The sequence below is a fragment of the Rhea americana genome, unplaced genomic scaffold (genome assembly GCF_003343005.1).
Source record: "Rhea americana isolate MKP2758 unplaced genomic scaffold, rheAme1 scaffold_68, whole genome shotgun sequence".
Taxonomy (NCBI): Eukaryota; Metazoa; Chordata; class Aves; order Rheiformes; family Rheidae; genus Rhea; species Rhea americana.
The window spans coordinates 4,062,391-4,083,010 of NW_028186845.1; the positions used below are offsets into that span (position 1 = coordinate 4,062,391).

At 40.3% G+C, this 20,620-nt stretch overlaps 3 protein-coding genes across 3 annotated transcripts; 2 read left to right on the forward strand and 1 right to left on the reverse strand.

Moving 5' to 3' along the window:
• Positions 1-1,209: 1,209 nt before the first annotated feature.
• Positions 1,210-11,914, reverse strand: DENR (density regulated re-initiation and release factor). Its single transcript, XM_085321146.1, has 9 exons — positions 11,830-11,914; positions 9,705-9,809; positions 7,369-7,483; positions 6,411-6,430; positions 6,030-6,114; positions 5,276-5,359; positions 3,017-3,133; positions 2,051-2,190; positions 1,210-1,502 (listed from the first exon to the last, which is right to left on the reverse strand). The coding sequence occupies exons 2-9, from the start codon at positions 9,723-9,725 to the stop codon at positions 1,458-1,460; spliced, it is 627 nt and encodes a 208-aa protein (XP_085177272.1). The 5' UTR covers positions 9,726-9,809; positions 11,830-11,914; the 3' UTR covers positions 1,210-1,457.
• Positions 8,958-13,388, forward strand: GPN3 (GPN-loop GTPase 3). The gene is made up of 8 exons (XM_085321144.1): positions 8,958-9,121; positions 9,193-9,301; positions 9,919-10,086; positions 10,569-10,693; positions 11,458-11,573; positions 11,885-11,981; positions 12,373-12,501; positions 13,009-13,388. The coding sequence occupies exons 1-8, from the start codon at positions 9,074-9,076 to the stop codon at positions 13,069-13,071; spliced, it is 855 nt and encodes a 284-aa protein (XP_085177270.1). The 5' UTR covers positions 8,958-9,073; the 3' UTR covers positions 13,072-13,388.
• Positions 13,389-15,181: 1,793 nt separating this feature from the next.
• ARPC3 (actin related protein 2/3 complex subunit 3) lies at positions 15,182-20,620 on the forward strand. The gene is made up of 7 exons (XM_085321145.1): positions 15,182-15,265; positions 16,555-16,654; positions 17,892-17,968; positions 18,273-18,341; positions 18,606-18,732; positions 19,267-19,361; positions 20,133-20,620. Exons 1-7 carry the CDS (start codon positions 15,260-15,262, stop codon positions 20,193-20,195), a joined length of 537 nt encoding a protein of 178 aa, XP_085177271.1. The 5' UTR covers positions 15,182-15,259; the 3' UTR covers positions 20,196-20,620.

The window sequence follows — 20,620 nt, forward strand, 5'->3', positions numbered from 1 at the left end:
CGCCCCCGCGCCTGCGCGCGGAACCCCGCCCCCGGCCGTTACGCGGAAGCTCCGCCCCCCCGCGGCCGTTAGGATGAAGCCCCGCCCCCTTCCCGGCCGGGGCCGCGGGTTCGAGCCCCGGCGCCGCGGGTTCGAGCCTTTTTTCCTCCCCCTTAGGCTTCAGAAAGCTTTCCATGGCCAGGCCCCCAGCACGGGAATCTGACTGGATGTGAAAAATAATAAATAGAATAACAACCCCCTTCATCTCTTTAAATGGAAGAGCCACAGAGATTCAATTACCTGATTTTATATGTTCTTCTCAACTAAATAGATCTGGTTAAAAACAACCAACCAAATTCACAAGGAAAAAATGAAACAAATCTGGCAGAGGATGAAGCATCCAGTGAGTCACCCACTTAGGTTTAAACCTACCTAGGTTTAGAAGTGACTAGAAAATGTCAATTCCAGGACACGTCACTAGGGAATGTTTAATGCAATTATATGGAGCAGTGAAATATAAAGCACTGAACCTACGCTTGAAGCTGTCTGATGGAAAGAATGAAGACTCAAACCTTTCGCTTCACCTCACCTACTGCATGAAGATGGTAGGTGGAAGCAAAGAGCAGTCACTATAAAGTTGTGTTGCTTACAACTGTTCTTCAGTTAGCAGTATACTAGAAGAATAAAGTCAATGAAAATGCTTCATCTAGAAGACTGGCAAGATTCAGAGTTAGTTCAAAATTATGGAAATAAGCTATTTTTAAAGTCTAATATTCACATATTCTTTAGTATTTCACTTAACACTTGTTTACATCCAACAGATTTCTAATAACAAAATATTAGGTTAAATTTCCTATTAGTTTTACACTGGCAGCAGAGTTGTGAGTACACCTTCAGGCTCTTCTTGCATGTGACTTTTTGAAGCCAATACAGCTATAGTTTGACTCAGATGACCTGTGCAAATATTTGGAACAAAAATTGAAAAATAAGTCCTGTAGTAAGTGTCATACTCCTTTAATATCAGCAAAATTTTCAGCATGTGCGTCCCATTCTGATTTCTCATCTATGCAGGTAAGTCAGAAGTACTAATTTCTGTACATGAGACACCTGCTTTAAATAGTCACTTAGTTCAGCAGAAGAGATAGTAGATGATAAATAAGCTTGTAATTACTTATTATTTTCCTTTAAGATGGTTACAGGAAAGTTGCTCTAGAGAAAATAGAAACTGTATTCAGTGAGGAACAGTCATTTTATTTAAACCTACTTCATGCATAAGCATGATAAAAAAACCAATTTAACTTTGGCAAATATCACAAAAAAAAAAAACAAAAAAAAAAAAACAAGCAGCCTATACAGAATGGTGAAAATGCCAAGGATACGGTTCTCCACAGTTTCACTGCCGAGTAAATGAATTTAGAAACCTTGCTTTGGCTACATCATTTATAACCATATAATTAAATAAAGGTAGTCTTTCACTATTACTTCTTGACTTCTCCAAGATCTTCAATGCTATCGTCATCCACCTGGGAGGGGGGGGAAAGCCAAAATACATCATATTAAGTATGCTTCCTTCATACATTTTCCACTCAGTACATGCCACTGAACAGGTAATGGAGTGTGGGGAAGAGAAGTATACAGCCCCATCTGAGATCCCCTGTTGACAATTCTATGCAAATGACACGTGCCTTCGGGCACATTGACTTTTGAAATATTTTAAAAGAGATTTTAAAACAAGAGGATGGCACTAAAAGATTCTTTAGGCATTCACTGTTAAGAAACATTCAGGAAGAAACCACAGATACTTGACATGCCTTCCACACTGTAGGATCCAAAGCACTAGGCAGTACATGCTTACATAGTTAATGATCCTTAGACAATGAAAACAATATTTGACTGTATGTTTAATCACTTCTTAGCTTAATCAGTCATAGTGAGGAGTTCAACTACCGCTCTTTTATTTTTGCACAACGATGTGTGCTGTGAAATATTAAAACATTTTGAAAAAAAAAGTCATTGGGAAAAAATAGAGGCTTCCAAAACTAGAATCCTCACAAAAGAAGCAGTTTATTACCTCAGGCCACTTCTCCTGGATTACATCAATAATATCATCTGTAAAATCCCCCTGAATGATGATTTCATCTTCTCCTGTTACTGAGGCACCGCAAGAAAATTTCTGAGCAAAAAACCGTTGTGCTTCCTTAAGATCAATTTCTGTTGACAAGAAAATTAACAGTTTAAGTACAGTCATTGCAATATGAATGTCTTCTCAAATTTAAAAACAAAATTTAAATCATGTTTTCACTGTTGAGGGACTAGTGGCAGTTTACAGTTAAGACCATGTTACAATTTCCAGTTAAAGTAGAAAAAAACCTCTGTTATTCACATACAGAACAATTCACTCTACAAATATGACAAACACCTAAGGCAAAATCATTGAGCAGCCTCTATATATTCTCTTTATGCAGGTCTGTGCACAGACAAGCTGAACAATGATCTTTTTGAAACATTCCTCAACGATTTTTGAGTTTGGCTTCTTGCAGTTATATACATATCCAGTTCAGATCAAGCAAATGCAAATTACTGTTCCCTCTGAAAACGGATGCTACTCTCACACAGAACATATGCAACTTACCTTGTTAATGCAACCAAGGTTACAGCTTGGTTGGTAAATTACCAAATTTAGTGATTAACAATAAAATATTATCATAGATGGGAAAATCATGATTAAGATGCTGGCAAATGGAACTAAAGCTATGTAGAACAGCATTGTTAGTTTACTTAGGTATTGATTAGTCTGCCTTACCAGCAAGTGCACATAATCAGTCTCAAGAATAGACAAAAATTAATCCTGGGTAAGGAAACAAGAAAGGGAGATAATAGGATAGAGGACAAGATACCTATACAGCAAGGAGAGAAACAGCTTCAGACTTGAGATCTTTTTATTAATATTAAACAAGCTAAGACTCTAGTTAATATAATGAGGTTAAAGGTAAGCACATCTAAAACCTCCAAAAACATTTGACAAAAGTCAGCTCACCAAATGTTGCCAGGCCACATACTCTTGTGACGTATTTTTTCTTTGCTCTAGGAATTTTAGCTATCGTAACTTTCTGTGGTACAGTCTTCTTTTTCTGCTTTATCTGACCTCTTCCACCTTTAAAATAGAGTATAAGGTTAGATTATTGGTTAGAAGTTATACTTGGAGAAAAAAGCTTAGAAGGTCAGATTTCATCACTATAAACAAAGGAATTGTTATCTCCCCATCCCTGTTTGTAAACAAATACATATTTTACACAATAAACATCTCACATTCATGTAAGAAGTGTCCCATTGCATCAAAGCATGATATTACAAGAAACAGAAATATATGCATGTCAAATTTCATTAAAATACAGCATGCACAGCAGGAGTCTGTTACAATTATGAAAAGAGGACTTTCTCATGCTTTAATTACTAACCACTGGATTTGGTCAACATTTAACCCCTTTCAGGAATTGCTCCTTAATAGTTAGGAACAAAAGATTACTTCTATGTTTTTCATGAGCTTAGCATACTTAGGGTTCACGTCTGACACAAACTGCTCATGTCCATCTATTGGTGCCATAAGGACTTGCCTACTCAAGCTGCTGAGTTAATCAGCAGACTAAGTTCTAGCTATCTGCAGGTATCCTAGTGCAAAACACAAATACATGTTAGCAGAAAAACACCATGCCTCTAAAACAGAGACTTGTTACAGTAGCTGACTGCCTTACTTCCACATAAAGTAGTACCTTATTTACTATTTGTTTCTAGGTCAGCCTGAGGGAACACTTAACATATCAGCCATTTATTAGTCTGAGTAAGGCATGCAGAAGATGTATACAGCTCAGCAGGATTCTTTAAGTCAGATTAAGATCTCAGCTAACTGCATACACTCAAGTTACTCCAGGGTAACTAAAGCTTTTTGTTCTAGAGTCTTCTTAGCATGAAAACTTTCAAGTCAATGACAAGCAAACAAATCCTTTGCTGCTAAGTCTACCAGCTATTTTTCTAACATGCAGCACTCTCAGTTCCACATTACTAAAAACTGATACCTGATAATTTAAAACAGTAAATTTCTGCTATAAAATTTCTTCAGTATCTCAGTTTTGCTCATTCTCCTCACTCTTGCTTATACTTACTCTTATATCATCACGCTTAACAGTTTACCCTGTAATAATCATTTCTTCTAAAATCTAAGAATGTAAGAATTTTACAAGAAAATCACAAAGTAATTCAAACACTATTCTTTTATAACAAAAGCAGACCGAAAACAAACCCAAACACCCCATGTCACCCATAAAATAAATCAATGTTGAAAGAAAATGTTCTTAAGTCTGTGGAAAAGCATCCAATCTACAGAATGGGAATTACTGTCTTCACTACACATCCTGACAAGGTAAACATAACTAGTTGCAAAATCAAAACATTTGCAGTGATGTGTGGCTTACAAGCTGAAGCTTACTGGGCTATTAACAGCTACTTATGAAGCACTACAAACGCAACTGGCACTCCATAGGCAAATGCGTATTAAAAACTCTAGCATTCCAATTTATTATGAAAAGTATGTTAACTAGTTAAACAGAAAGAACTCTAATGAAGACAAATGTGTGTATAAGTTACTTCATACATTTTATACCTTCCAAAGTTGTTTTTGGAAACGGTTTTCATTAGCATTGCCACAAAAAGAGGTAATAGTTAATGGAGGCAGTGGTAATTTCTTTACACACCTGCTCTTTGTGATAGTGTTAAACACACAGAACCAAATTCTGTTACATGAATACTGGGGAGAGGTGGAAGAGGAGAAGAGAGAAAGCAGTGCAGTGAGACATTATGAGAGGCAGGCAGCATTTGTTCTGGTCTGCAAGCTCTCCTATATACTGCTGCTGAACGGGACAAAAAGAAGTATTTCAGGGCTGAAATGTCAGTATGACAGCTGACTTTAGGTTGAGAAAAATTACTTCCTGAATAAGTGCTGCAGTAATGACAAGAACAATCAGATTAATACAAGAGTAGGTCATCTTTCAATTGCTATTATTACTATACACTTTTTTTTTTAATCAGCCTATCTAATTGTCCCATCACTGTACCAACATTGTTACTAACCGAAAGAAACATTTATATATTCAATTTCTTTTGTGCAAAGTCATCTTGGGTACAAAGTGTAGGTAACAACCAAGATGCAAGGATGCTGTGCCACAGTCCAGACCAGCTGATTAGAAAAGGATGCCCCAAACTGCTTATAAATCAATACCACAATCAACCATGTAGACCTTGCCTCTCTTTTGCTTCTTCTTCTCTTCTTCTTCTCCTGCAGTTCCTTGGCCTTCTCCAACTCCAGCTTCCTGTTTAGGTGAGTTTTCTTAAATATATGAGAAAGAAGAGGGAGAGGAAAGAGTACGAGAAATTAGTGGCCAGACTACCACACTCTTAAGCGATCAATTTAGGGATTTAACAAAGTATCACTGTACAGTACTTCCTGTTTCTGTAAGTGCAGCTTGCCTGATACTTGTTACAAATAACATAACAGTTGTCCAAATCAAACTTCTGACATTCAAAAAAGCTTTATCTCAAGTACATGGTTAAGATTTCAGAACAGTCTCTTCCCATAACAATTTACAGAATCAGGGGACAGAAATTAATGATAAGTGTTACTAAAATTCCATATGAAAAGTCAAAACATTCAACATCATTAATATTCTTTTTCAAAAATTCACAATAGACAGGATAGACATAAATTTGGATAAATTAATTTCATCAGTTGATGGAAAACAAGTGCACTTATGACTAGCTACAGTAGGAAATTTCTCTCTAAATCCTAAGAAAGCACAAACATTATTTCTGTAATCACATATAATTTGTCCTATGTTTTCTGACACTATCAAACTTACTTTTACAGCAACCAAAGCATGCTAGAGTCTCAAAAGACTGATTTAACTTTCAGACTTGATACAAGTGAAAAAGTTCAAAGATTCATGAACAAGTCTAAGAGCATATATCTTCTCAGCTTGAAAGCAGAGAAAGATTCTTACCTACTGTAAGTTTTGCAAACTCATCTGGAAAATTCTTTTCTAGCCATTGTCTACATTTTGTCACATCAGGCATGTATTCGCAGTACTAAAGAAGAAAGACCAAATGAACACTGTCAACCAACTAACTACAAAATATGTCACAAACAAATTCAGATTGTTTGCTATTCAGCTCACCCGTTTCTCTTTAAGGTGATTAAATACCAACACAGTACTACCATGTAAGAAGTTTCATGACACCTTAAGGAAGACAGTGGCTGAAGCAGAGAACTGCCACAATTAAAGAAAAGCCAGCAAAGACCAGAAATAATCACCATAATCAGGAATCATAGGACAGGAAGACAACAAAGAAATTCGGACAGACAACAAAAAAAATGAACTCACCTCTGTTGGCAATGAACAGACTGGAGAAAGATGGGAAAAAAAAGATTACAAAAGATGTTCTCCACTTACAACTAGTGTTAAATTCAAACCTATATTTTAAAGTTTTGGGTGACTTATGTCAATTTCTGATTATAATCATGCTAACTCAGAGGATTACTGATATCACTCCAAGTTTCAATTTTCTCTCAGTAGTCATTTGCTGAGACACTGTGCATTAGGATAAAACTCTCACACAGTGAGAGTAATCAAATCAATGAAGGAAGCAAAGAAGATGCTTTGACACAAGATACAGAAAGAAACACTAGTTCTACCTGAAGCAAAAAATGCACCTAATAAAACACCGCATAATTTGATTTGTTTTCCTTTTCAGGAGAGTAGATACTCAACTTTAGAACACACCCAAACCAACTGTGCAAACTGTTGTACAAAACAGGGATTCTCAAGTCCAAAGCACAACAATCTAGTTATCTAAAACATAACTTTCAAGATTATTTACTTTCTTAAAAGTCAGCCATGTAACTACAAATGCAGTAATGAGCAAAGCACAATCCTAAACATAATGCATCAATTTAATTAATTCTAATTTCATTTCTTATTACTTTACTGATTGAGAGAGGCCTTTTTTGTGTTAAAGATTTTACTAGCTTTCTGCACGAACAGATCACTGTGCAACAGTTTGTAATCTCAGTACAGCTCCTGTCAATGCAACTGTTTACATATAAAAAGACATTAGTATCTCCACCTTTCAGAGAAAGGGGAACTCATCCATTCCACCATAAATGTTTTAGAGAGAATACACAAAATAACCTATTTTAGAAAGAAGATCAGAAAAGGCAAGCTGATCACTATCTTCTGAATAAAAGCTCATCAACAGCAGATTCTCTCATTCTTTCTGCTAGGCTGCCCTTATAAACAGCACATCATAAAAATCACGAACAACTGCACCTTCAACACTTGCCTCCACAGTAGAGGACTCGAAGAGGATAGTCAGCGTCCGACTTGGCACCGCTCCTCACATCTCCTTTGCAGTCAGGGACCACAGGCTCAGCTACATCTGTAGCCATCTCACAAGCCTGCAGGTCACAGAAGGAAATAATAAGGTCTTAACTTTGAATTTAAAATTATTCACATCTTCCCAGCACAACAAAAATCCCAGCAATTGACAGAACTAACAAGACAGAAAAAAAGATGCAATCATCAGAACAGCACGATAATCATGGCAGGAGAAACAGGATGGCAGAAATAATGAAAAAACATGGACACACTGCTTGCAAAAGATATGAAGCAGTAAGGAAACCCAGTACATAAAGGAAAAAACAAAGCACTAGGAAATGCAACAGAAAAGGAAGAAATATGTTTGAGAATCACATTAAGGCAATGGCAGGTGAGCAGTGGGAATGCTGGAGGGGGGATGGTACAAGTACATCAGCAAGACAAAGCCATCACTTAAATCAGCATCTGAAAAATCCAAATCTGAGGGTAGGGGGGGCATGGGGAAACAAATCAAGCACAACCCACTAACACATTCAATAATGGTTTACATGCACACGTTTTCCAGGGAAAAAGTATAGAAAATAGGAGTCAACAGACAACAATGAAGGGGCTTGCAAGGCACAAGGATGTTCCCCATGAACATGAGAGCAGATGGGATTTGTGGAAGACTCAGATCTAGATTGTTGTAAGAGCTGCATCTGGGCAGTGCACAGAGCTGAGGGAAAATGTCAGGGCACCAGAATTTATGGGGTTCACAGTAGGGGGATCACAAGGAAAGACAGCAGAGGATCACTGGTGGCAACAAAAAGGATGCTGGAGTACCAAGGGAGATGATAAATGGGGGAGGATGGGTGCTGTGATGTTGAGGACTAACAGTGACAGGCGGCTAGGGAGGCAAAGAGGGTACTGGGTCACCAGACTGGATGAGGGCCACAGCGAGGGAACATGGCAGGAGAGAGGAGTCAGGGCTGGGGAGACAGAGGCTGCTGGATACCAGAGGTGGGGGCAAGCTCAGGTGAGAGGAGAGGAGGAGGCTCAGACATGAAGGAAAGAAATATGCTGGGGAAGCAGAGGGGAGAGGGAGGGAGGATGCGGGGGTACAGGAGGTGAGGGGTGGCCACAGCGAGCTGCTGGTCACTGGGAGGGGGCTCAGGGTGCAGCGCAGGGAGGGTGCTGAGGCAGCGGAGGGGTGAGGGGGCGGCGTCCTCCCGGCACGGGACGCCAGGGCAAGGCCGGCTCCCGCGCACACGGAGCTGGGGGACAGCGCGGCTCCCGCAGGAAGGGGCCGCGGAGGTGGCGGCGGCGTGGCGTTACCCGGGCAGCCCCTCAGGCCGCGGCGGCGCGGCGGGCGGCGGCGGCAGCTCCTCCTCCGGCGGCGGCGGCGGCGGCGGCTCCCACACAGCGCGCAGCACGTGCACCCGCCCAGCGCCGCCGCCGTCTCGCGAGAGCCGCGCGGGAGCGTAACCGGGAAAGGCGGAGCCTGGCGCTACGCGGTGAGCGGCTTATTCTGAGCCTTCGGGCGTTCCGTAACTGAGGGGAGGAGGGTGGCTGTACGCCGCCGCCAGCCATAGGCTACGGGAGCACGTGATGAGGAGCGCTACGGGGCGGCGGAGTGGCCAGCCGCTGCCGCTTCGCCGCGGCGCCGAGCCGGGAGGTAGCGCGCGGCCGCCATGCCTCGCTACGCGCAGCTGGTGATGGGCCCGGCGGGCAGCGGGAAGGTGAGGCGGGGCGGGCGGCGGCGGCGGGCGGCGGCGCGGGCGGCCCCTGACCCGGTGTGTGCGCCTTGCAGAGCACGTACTGTTCCACCATGGTGCAGCACTGCGAGGCGCTCGGCCGCGTCGTGCAGGTGGTCAACTTGGACCCGGCCGCGGAGCTCTTCAGCTACCCCGTCATGGCAGGTGAGGGGCGGGCCGGGCCGGGCCGGGCCCCCCCGCCTCGGGGGGATCCCGGGGGGTGCGGGCCGGGCCGGGCCCCCCCGCCTCGGGGGGACCCCGGGGGGCGGGCCCCTTTGCCTGAGGGGGATCCCGGGGGATGGGGGGGAGGGGGCCGGGCCCCTTTGCCTGAGGGGGAGCCCCGGGGGACGGGTAGGGCCAGGCCCAGGAGTAGCTCTGATCTGTATGTGAAGACAGGATGTGTCCCACACTGAATGTAAGCTTTAGCATTTTGTATGTGTTTATAATAACTTATGTGTATACATTATATGTATGTATATCACACATATATGTTGATGTGTATGGTCAGGCAGCATAGGTAAGTGAATAAGGCTGAGCTGTCACTGCAGTTTAAGACACACTTTCCTACCTTGGTACAGCACAAAGACATTCAGCACAGGAAAGCAGAGTGAGGTTTCTGGAGCACAAACAGTATCTGAGCTGCCTGTTGGGTCTTTCTGCTGCTTTCCGATACCTAGGTTTCAAATGAGAGTTCTTGTAAGACTTGAGCTTGTTACAGTAACCGACCTCTGTGTACCACTGTAAACAAGTGCCCTAGAAACGTATTATGTATCTTGTTCCAGACATCCGCGAGTTAATAGAAGTGGACGATGTTATGGAAGATGATTCCTTAAGGTTTGGTCCCAATGGTGGCTTGGTGTTTTGTATGGAATACTTCGCCAATAATTTTAACTGGCTGGAGGAGAGCCTTGGTCATGTGGAAGATGACTATATATTGTTTGATTGCCCAGGTAAACAAACATATGTATTTTAATATAATCTTCTTTTATCATATTTAAACATATTTCATATGCAGTATAAGATTAACAATGTGTTTTTGGTGGTCACAGTCATTTGTACATGTTTTTGTGTTGTAAACAGGTGTCAGAATCGCTTTCAGATGTTTCAGTAGGGAACTTGGTCCTGATTAATTTGGATGGCTGCAGAGATTTTTTTGACAGCATCATATGCTGTGGGAATACTGTAGCAACTCCTCATGCTACCTGGAGATCAATAGAGGAAAATAAAACCTTTATTCTTCTTCCATCTCTCCAGTATAAGTTCATCCAAATACAGAGTTGTCTGAAAAGAAGGATCATGCTCTTTGTAGCAGCTTTTATTTATTTTTAAGAGTAATGTGCATACTTCTGTAATTGGTAACTGTGAACTAGTGTATGCTTCTTTATGTGTTAGCTTTACATTTCTGCATAGTAATATTTTAAGTGTATCCTAGGTCAGATTGAACTCTATACACATTTACCAGTGATGAAACAGCTTGTGGAGCAGCTTCAGCAGTGGGAATTCCGTGTGTGTGGAGTTTTTCTTGTTGATTCTCAGTTTATGGTGGAATCTTTCAAGGTATCTTTTTGAAATCTATTGTTAAAGTTCATATTGGTAGAGAAACAAGAAATCCAAGTAATGTAGGAAGCTGGGTTTTTTTTTTAGCTTGGAGAGTGCTAACTGCAGGTGGGGTGGGGGTTCTAATTGCTGTCATTACCTGCCTAGTGAGCAGTTATGGAAAAGATCAAGCCATTTCCTTCTTGAAGATGCACAGCAAAAAGATTAGAGGCAACAGACACAAGCTGCAGCAAGGGAAATTTCAGTTGGATCTGAGGAAAAAATCATGCACTGTAAGAGTGATCAGACTGGAACAGAGATCCAGTGAGGTTGTGTAATGTATGTTCCCGGAGTTAGTCAAAACTTGAGTGGATGAGATCCTGAGCAACGTGATCTGACCTTGAAGTTGGCCCTGATATGGACCAGATGATCTTTATAGATCCCTTCCAACCTATATTTTTCTGTGATTCTATAAAACTTTTTCAGATCTGAAAGAGGGAATGCCCCTTTCCCAGTCTAGCGACTGGGATTCTCCCAGTGAGAATCCTGAGAAGAGCTTTAAGTTTTGTTAGATGCCACAGGAAAGGACAGATTCAGATTTGAAACTCTGGAAATAGATGGCAGATGGGATCTTCAGCATCTTCCTTTTCCAACAGAGAGAATGATTCCCACTTTGGCCTTCTGTCCATGTTTCATATTTTCAGTAGCTAGTTAGTGGTCACGTTCTGCATGTTGATGTTGTGTTTGTCTGTACTTAAATATGTCATTTTTTACATTCCTGTAAGTTTATCTCTGGAATTCTGGCAGCACTCAGTGCAATGATATCTTTAGAGATTCCACAGATCAACATCATGACCAAAATGGATTTGCTGAGCAAGAAAGCGAAGAAGGAAATAGAAAAGTAAGTTCCCCAAATACTTTATAGTGTAACATCTGGAGCTAAACTTCACTCAAAATTCAGTCCCACAATTAAAACCTACTTTTTTTGGAATGAGAAAAGATGCTGTTGTTTTATATTGAACAGTCTTTATATGTGTGGGATGATAGGATGCTTATAGAAGATTCAAAAGCATAGCTCCATACATATACATATTTACTTTTTTTCCTCTAGCTAGTTATCTTCTGTTAAATCATTATCTAAAAGCACAGTGACTTACATGTCCTTCAGCAAAGGATTCTTTTGATGTTAATGGTGACTTTTTTTCCTCTCAGATACTTAGATCCAGATATGTATTCCATGATTGAAGATTCTACAAATATATTAAAAAGCAAAATGTTTAAGAAACTGACTAAATCCATATGTGGTTTGGTAGGTGTATTGCTTTTTGTTCTAACTGGTACTCTTAAATTCAGTCTGGTATTTATAAACCATACTATATGGCTACTGACTTCCTTGCTGTTATAGATAATATGTATACTATAAACATTTTTCCCCCTAAAACTATGTATTTACACAACAGACTTGCTAACAATACCGGGATCTAAAAGATTAGCAACTTTGGAAAACAGATTTATCTAATTTATGAGACTCACTGATGGGCAGGTGTTTTAATTGGGGGAATGTCTCTGGTTTGCAGTGTGGTTTTAAATAGTATATTGGGAGTCCAGTTTGGTTTAAAGAAGTGGCTTAGAGTGGTATGAATGTAAAAGAACTAACTTGCTTCACTCTCTTACTAATGTCTTCTAAATGTTTTCTCTAGATTGATGACTATGGTATGGTTCGATTTTTACCATTTGATCGCTCTGATGAGGAAAGTATAAACATAGTTCTGCAGCACATAGACTTTACCATTCAGTATGGAGAAGATCTTGAATTTAAAGAACCAAAGGTAAGGTCCTCTGATGATAAGATGAAAAATGAAAAAGGACCCATAATATAGGTCATAAAATAAATATGTCCTCATAATATAAATTGTCCTTTGACTTGTTCAAAAAATGCATTGAGTCTGTGTGTTGTGTATAAGCTATCTTATGCCATGTACAATGCAAGAAGACTGTGTCTTAAAATCAGTTCCAAGCTCTGTCTAAAAAAAATAAAATCCTAAGGAACAGATTCAGTACTTCTGTTTTTTTTCTTTTTTTTTCCCATTCAGTTTTGTACTTGTGAAATATGTAAAATACTTGCATCTAGATATTGATCCATGCGATTTGGATTGCTGTAGAAATAAACTGCTTTTCAGAAAGCTTTGCTACTTATTTTATCGAATCATAGTAGACATTGTTCCTATTTTGTGTGTGTGTGTTGTTGTTAATAATTACAATGGCAGAGAACAGACAAATTACTGCAGCTACCGAGAAAAGAGTCAGGTTTTACTTATTTGTTTTCTCTCTGGTAGGAATATGAAGAAGATAAATCTGCTCTTGTTGATGAATATTTTCAAGATCATGTGGATGAGTAAAATACATTTGAATGTATGCATGTTTTTCTCAAGAGGAAAATATCTTTGTTGTAAAATATGTCAAATATCATGTTTGTGTAGTTTTTTTTTTAATCTGTAAGTTAACTAAAATTTCTAATTAAAAGTGATCCTGTATGATCTCATAATTATTTTAATAAATAATTTCATTCTTATGTCTGTGGTATAAAATATGTATGTATTACTGCTGCTGTATCTAAGTTCCCAACGTACAGTTGTCTCATTTAAGCAAAGCACATTTGGAAAAAGTCAGTTGTTTGCAGAACAGCCACAGCCAAATACAAATAATTTATAATAAATATTTAGTTCTGGCTAGTTTGTTCCACTATCAGATAATTTAAAAACTTGTTTTAAAGGGTGAAGAATGTACTTCATGAACTGAATCTGCAGTAGGGAAGGAGGTAACTGGCAGCTTCAAAAGGAAAACTGATCACTAGGTGGACTCTTGACCTTGAAAAAGATGAATATTTTACATTCACTTTGGTGGAGCCCATATTCTAAGTCATCTTCTTAAGGCTGTTTTTGTACAACTCATGTGGCTTTAAGTGTTTTTTACATTGTTAAAATCTTAAAACACAGTAAAATACTAAAAAAAAAAATCAAATCAGCTTGAATAGAAATCAGTGCTATTCTTGTACAGTCACTGCAGAAAGTGTATTACTTAATGAGGGATTTGGTAACTTAAAAGATAAGTAGCTGCTTTTTTTGCCCTGAATAGAGAATTCATACTGCTACTATGGACATTGTGACCTGTATACTAGAATATATGTTGGCTTCACAGAGAAGCAAAATTAAAGCACTTTATCTTGGAAGAACATAATCAGTGAAGTAACTAAGTAAAAATTAAATAAGTTAATACCTTAGAAGTAATACCTAAGTAAGTTAATACCTTAGAGGAATTGTCCCATGCCATCTGATCCAATGCAAGGGTGCCTTCCCCCTCATCAGTATTTGTGCGCTCAGCCTTGCCAGCTTTATGCATTCTAGAACAAATCTCATAATATTCACCATTCTTAAAAGCTTATGTCCCCTAGTCAGACATCATGGTCACCAGAAGGGGCTGAAAAACTTAACTCTTCAAGGCTTAAAAACATAGTGCAAAAAACCTGAATATATTTATTTTTAATTATTATTGTGAAGGTTAACCTCATTATGTGAGAAGTCTTTTATACCTGAGTGTAGCTAATCATGTATGTGGGTGCTTATGCCTGAACTATGCTTAGGATTCAGCAACAAGTACCCAGTGACTGATAAAAGTTTGCCAGTGCAAACCTAAATCCAGACAGGGGCATTTTTGAGTTGTACTGGCTGAATGAAGCCATGCAAATACGGGGGAAGCTTTGGTGGCTTAGTTAACTTCCAAGCTTACGCATCCTTGGGATGAGTCATGCCTGCGGAGCATTGAAAGGAGAAACATTAAGTTCTACAGCTGGATTACTCTGACTCAGTTTCCACATCTCCCTGCTTTTTCTCCCTGACTCATGCAATGATGTTAAGCTCAGTCTTTTACCTGGGGACAAATTAGGCGGGCTGGGTCACAGGGAAGGTTATGCTTAGGATTATAATAGAGGAGTGGATAGCTCACTGAGGCTCCAAAAATATTGCATCCCTCCAAAACCCAATCCAGCACAGTAGACCCACTTGTGTGCTTCCTTTGCAGGTCAAGTCACAGTAAGAGATGGGGAGGAGTGCTGAATATCGTACACACAACACAAAACAAACGGCCCCAGTCTGATTCACGGTGCTTTCTGTGCTCTTAGGAAGCTCTGACCCCCGGGGAAGGAAGCTTGCCTCCGTCAGCAAGGAAGTGCGATCTCACAGCTGCTTGAAAGAAGGCAGCATAGCACAGGGGGCTTGAGAGGGCTTTACTTGCAGTGCCAGCCAAGGCAAAGGGAGAAGGAGGGGGAAAATGTGACTCCAGAGAGAAAGAGCGAACAAATCCCCCAGCTGTGTGTGATTTCAAAGCATATTCTCCCACCTTGGCTATGTTTCTGCAGGGAGCTGTCCTCTCTGGGCGGTGCGAGTTACAGGCCTCTCCTCTGGCTTCCCCTCCTTGCACCGCCTCCGCTGCCTCATTTCCTGCAGCGCAGGCAGAAGAGGAAGGCTTGTTGCGAGCTTGTCAGTGCTCCCCTCCTGCCCGGCCCTGCCAAATTGCATCCTGCCCTTCGAGATGCCGGTGAGGAGAACCTGCTGCACTCGCACTGGCGCACTCTGTGCTTGGCCTGCCCCAGCTGCTGGGGGAGAGGGCAGGAGGGCTTGGGGGAGAGCCGGCAGGCCCGGGAGAGCAGATGCTACCCACTGCTGGGTGTTACACGGCTGGGGTGGGGGGCAACAGGCTTTACTGCTTAGGCCTGATCACAGGCAGTTGCATGCAGGCAAGACGGGGCTGTAGCTGTGGGGAGCCTTGCTGGGAAAGGGCAGTTGCTGTTTATGGGAGGCTGCTGTGAGGCTTGTATCCTTCTCTTCCTCCTGTGAGGGTTCCTGCTTGTGTCTCTGGGGCGCAGCTAGCTGTATTTCTGCAGTTAGAAGGGTGGCAGTGCTCCCTCCCCCCCATCTCTGGGCACTCCCAGCTGGCTCCAGCAAGAAAGATGGCATTAAAACCGTGCTTTGCTATGGTTCATACCATCTTCCTCATGTTGAAATACACTGATTTCCTGTAGATGCTGCTTATGCTGTTGCTGTCCCTTAGCTGCACTCTCCTGATCCCATGCAAAATGACTGCTGTGATGGGAAAGGCTTCCTGGTGGCCTGGAACTGCACAGTGTGAATGTTTGGAAGGTGTTTTCAATTAAACTCATCAGTTTTTAAAAATCTGTTTCCCAGGAAGAATCTTGTCATTCACACAATAGTCTCTCTCTCTCTCTTTTTTTTTTTTTTTTTTTTTTNGTTACTGACGAATACCAGTTTTAAAGAGCTTGGGTGGGTCTATTTTGGTATTTTGTGGATTTGAGATAAGCCTGGATTTGTTTATTATTGTCCATTATTATTAGTTAAACATGGAATAAAATACAACTTTTTCTAAGGACTAAGTAACTTTAAAAAATTAATTTCCTTCATACACTTCTATAATGGAAAGCCCGGTAACATAGGCAGGAGAACAGGGCTGATACCACCTCAGAGCTGTGCCAAGTAGGCTTAGACAGCCTGAGGGTAAACAAATGCATGTACATCTAAAATACCAGTTTTATCGTATCTTCCACTACTGCTGCCATGACCAGTGTCTGTGATGACTCTTTTATGGTCTTCACCAGAATGTCATTGAGAGCTAAGCCTAATTTGAAAATAGTAAAGTAAAAGTAAAACTTTACTGTGCAAAGTAAAATTGTTGGAAGCATCACTAACTGAACTTTGAATCCTATTTAAGGGACATCCAGGAGATACTTAAGAACAGTTTATGTTGCCATGAGGACAATGAAATGCCTATTTTCTGTAACATTTGTAACCTTCTTTCCCCTCTGTCTATAGGCTTACCATTCCACTTTAATGGATTCTGATACCAAGTTAGTTGGGAACATGGCACTGTTACCCATCAGAAGCCAATTTAAAGGCCCAGCACCTCGGGAAAGTAAGTTTATGATACTATTTGAAAATTTGTTTTCCTGTTGCTCATAATCATGTCACACTTTGTTCAAAGCCAACTCTTAGCACTGCTCTGGTATACTAGGTATCTCAAGTATCAATGTCCCTGAGCAGATGGGATGAGAAAATTATGGCCAAGATTTAACCAGGCCTTTTAGATCTTGATTCTCAGAATGAAGAAAGAAGCCATGGTTTTGAAATGGAGTGCTTTTCAGTTGGCAGAGGAAAAACGTTTTTAAATGCTTAAGTGGTGCAAACTAGGAAAAATAATTACCATAAAACAGTTATCTGGAAAAAAACTGTACTCCCTACTCCCTAATTCTCTTGTTTTAGAAACAATAAATAAATAAATAAAAAGCCTACAGTTTCCATTTTCATGCTTCCTCCTTGGGTGCTCTACAGTCAAGTTTTACTGTGGTTTTCAGTAGACTTTGAGGAGGACTTTAACTGGTGTGAACCCTCTGATGTAAGAGGAAGTGGAGGTTGAGCTAAAGAGAACTAGCACTTTGTGGGGCTGAAGCTTGAATGTCGCTGTTGTGCTGAAGGATGAGGAGTAAGATAGAGAGCACTTAGAGTACGCAGCTTCAGAAACTGCAACTTAAATCCTGGGCATCCAGAGTCCACTGAAGAGTTTTACAGGTAGCCTGAAATGGATTCCACTTCAGCAGTTCACGTAGCCCTTCCCAAGCATATCTTGCAGTTGTGTGGTGTTTCAGTTTAAAAAGGGAAACACTTCTGGTTTTAGGCAGTCTTGTGTTTTAGCAAAAGCAGATGAAACTTGCAAGTGAGTTTGCCACTATATATTGTCCCTTCCTTTTTTGAAAGAGGGTAATGAAGAAGTTTGATTGTGGTGTTATACTTTCTCCAAAAATATTTGTCTGCTCTCAGAAGACTTTTATGCTGATAAATTATTCAGCTGATAGTAGGAAACAGTATGGAATTGCTCAATTGTTGCCCTTTGTGAAGTGAGAAGCCATGGGGAAAAGGAAGAGAGGGGAATTAAAACTCCTGCTAGAAGTAGGAAGTTTAAATACTAAGGTCTGAATTCACCAGTCTTTCACACTAGAATGGTTACAGCATACTGGTGTTTGTTTTCTGCCTTTTGTAAATTGCAAGATATGTCTTTGCAAGAATCATTGTTTATGTACTTCCATAAATAAAAGTTATGACTGAAGTAGTATGCAGTAGTCCACTGTTTAACTCTCCATTTCTTTTTTTGTTAGCTAAGGACACAGATATTATAGATGAAGCCATCTACTACTTCAAAGCTAATGTTTTCTTCAAAAATTATGAAATTAAGGTAATTTTTTGAGATACTGTACATTCAGAAAGTCTTTGGAGATTTGGTGCTGTACATATGAATTTATTTGCAATACAGTAGTTCTGCTAGTTAATAAAAACACCCATTCCCCTCACCTAATTTTTTAAGTTGGTAAATGTCTTGAACTGCTAATTCCTCTCTTGTAAGGAAACTGTAAGCCAAAAATGGCTTGAACTCATTCCTGTTTTAAGCTTTTATCAGTTCCATAAAGTTTTCCTTACTTTAACAGTGCTTCCTCCTTACTTTAACAGTGCTTGAGGACTGTATTACTTTTATTTTGCAGAATGAGGCTGACAGAACATTGATCTACGTAACTCTGTACATTTCTGAGTGCTTGAAAAAGCTGCAAAAGGTAAGAGAACAGAAATTTGAGTGAAGGAGGGAAACTGAATCTGTTCTGGAGATTGTATGTAAGGGAATGTTTGAGGATACTCTCCTCATAGTGGCACAAGTAATACTATTCACCTCAGTCCCAGCTGTTAGATCCATAGATATTCCAAAGCTGTGGACTGCCAAGATGTTGCATTGCTATCCTTAATGAATCCTTTTATGTTACAGATTGATGAAATATTTGGGTCTAATGCTTCCTAAGTTTTTGCTTGCCTCTTTTTTCTAGTGTAACTCCAAAGGCCAAGGAGAGAAAGAAATGTACACATTAGGAATCACTAACTTCCCAATCCCTGGGGAGCCTGGCTTTCCACTTAATGCCATCTATGCCAAACCTGCCAACAAGCAGGAGGAAGGTAAGAATAAAAAAAAAAAAAAACAAAACTCTGAAGGCTTGCTTTGGCCTGGTGTTTACCAGCTACATTTTTGTGGCTGTGACTACAAAAGTGACCCATACAATGGCACTTTCTAGATCTGTAGTTCTGTCTTTGAGTGCCCCATAACCCAGATATTTTGACCTCAGGGGCCCAGTGTCTCACCTGCATCTGTTGATCCAACAGAAACAACAAGGAGTGAGTTTGCCTCTTGTATCAACATGATTGCTAGCTAAATCCTGTAACTGAGCTGCAGCCAACTGTTGTGCTGGCAGAATAGGAAGCCCACAACAATGAGCAAAGGTAACTAAGGGAAGAAAACAGTTTGGATCATCATCTTTACTGATAAAAGTGTCTTAACAATCCCAATTATGGCTGTAAATTGAATAAACAAACTCAACAACTATGTGTCTAACTTGCTCTTTCTGCTTTAAAGTGGTATCTAATGCTTCCCAGCTAAATTCGACTTGGTGCTGTCTCAGTTTACACCCTATTTTTTGTTGTGCTCTGTTTCAGAGGTGATGAGGGCCTACTTGCAGCAGCTGAGACAAGAAACTGGTCTTCGGCTTTGTGAAAAAGTATTTGATCCTCAAAGTGACAAGCCTAGCAAGGTAACAGTATAGTATGATATTCACAGAATTAATGAGAGACTTGGTTTGTCCTTCCAGAAACATGTGGAGAGAAGTAAGCTGATCAGGTGAGGGATGAGATGTGGGTAATTTTGGAGCAAGCTTCCCTGGTTTTCAAGGCTAGTGAAAGAGAAGACTGCAAATTATCATTAAATTTAATTTCTAATATACTGAAATAGCAAATGCCATTTTAGGCTACTTTAAAAAGCAGGGAGGTAGTGTGTCTGGTTAAATTCTTTAATGTGTTGCATACCAGTTGTTAGCTGAGGATTCTTTGTATTTTCAGACAGAAATTCTCAGGCATAGAAGATACTGCTCGTGTTTCCAGTGGGTTCTGAGTTGATGACTTCTTTGAAGTATACCAATATGCTTCATATCCAGATTAAAAAAATGGACAGGCATTAATTACTTGCTGCCTGTGCATCTGTAAATGTGATTTCAATTAACATTAGTCAGGCTAACTTCATTTCAGAAGGATAGCTTGCTGATGCATCCCTTTCTTTATTATTATACTGGACCATATAGTAGAATGTCTCACTTTATTTTGATGTCTGCAGCCCTCTATTAGAATTCCTTGGGTCCGCTATGATCATCCTGATCACCTGACATTCTAGTAGAAACCAGCATGGAAAACTGAATGTGCAGAACTGCATCCTTAACATTTGTCAGTTGTCAGAGGTTGAACACTTGAAATTCTCATTTCGTTTATCTTATGGAAGCTAGCATTTTCTGATTTTGCACTTCCTTTTCCAGTGGTGGATCTGCTTTGTGAAGAGACAGTTCATGAACAAGAGTCTGTCAGGTCCCGGCCAGTGAAGAAGCAAAGCCGCAACAACGTTAGGCATTTCCACAAGGTGTATAAAGTATTTTGCCTTTATTTTGGATATATTTTGTACCATGGAAGAATTAAGCGCTTATGAAGAAAAAAAAATCAGTCAATGCGGAAAAGGAGGAAGTAGAACAAAAAAATCATTTGAGTACTGTAAACAATTATTATTAAGCTGGTGCTTAATAAATGATTTATAATATGCTGTTTCAGATGCAGGTTGCTTTATTATCCGTGGCTACAGCTAACATTTAACTTTTTTCCTCCCTTAAGAGAGGAGGTATGTAGGGAGCTGTGTAATTGCTCTACTGGCTAGAGTTTTGCTACTGTGTCCCTGGAAAACATGCCTCTCGTGCTATGTTGTCAAGTTCAGTGACTTTTACATTTTTTTTCCAATAAACTTAGCTTGTGGTTA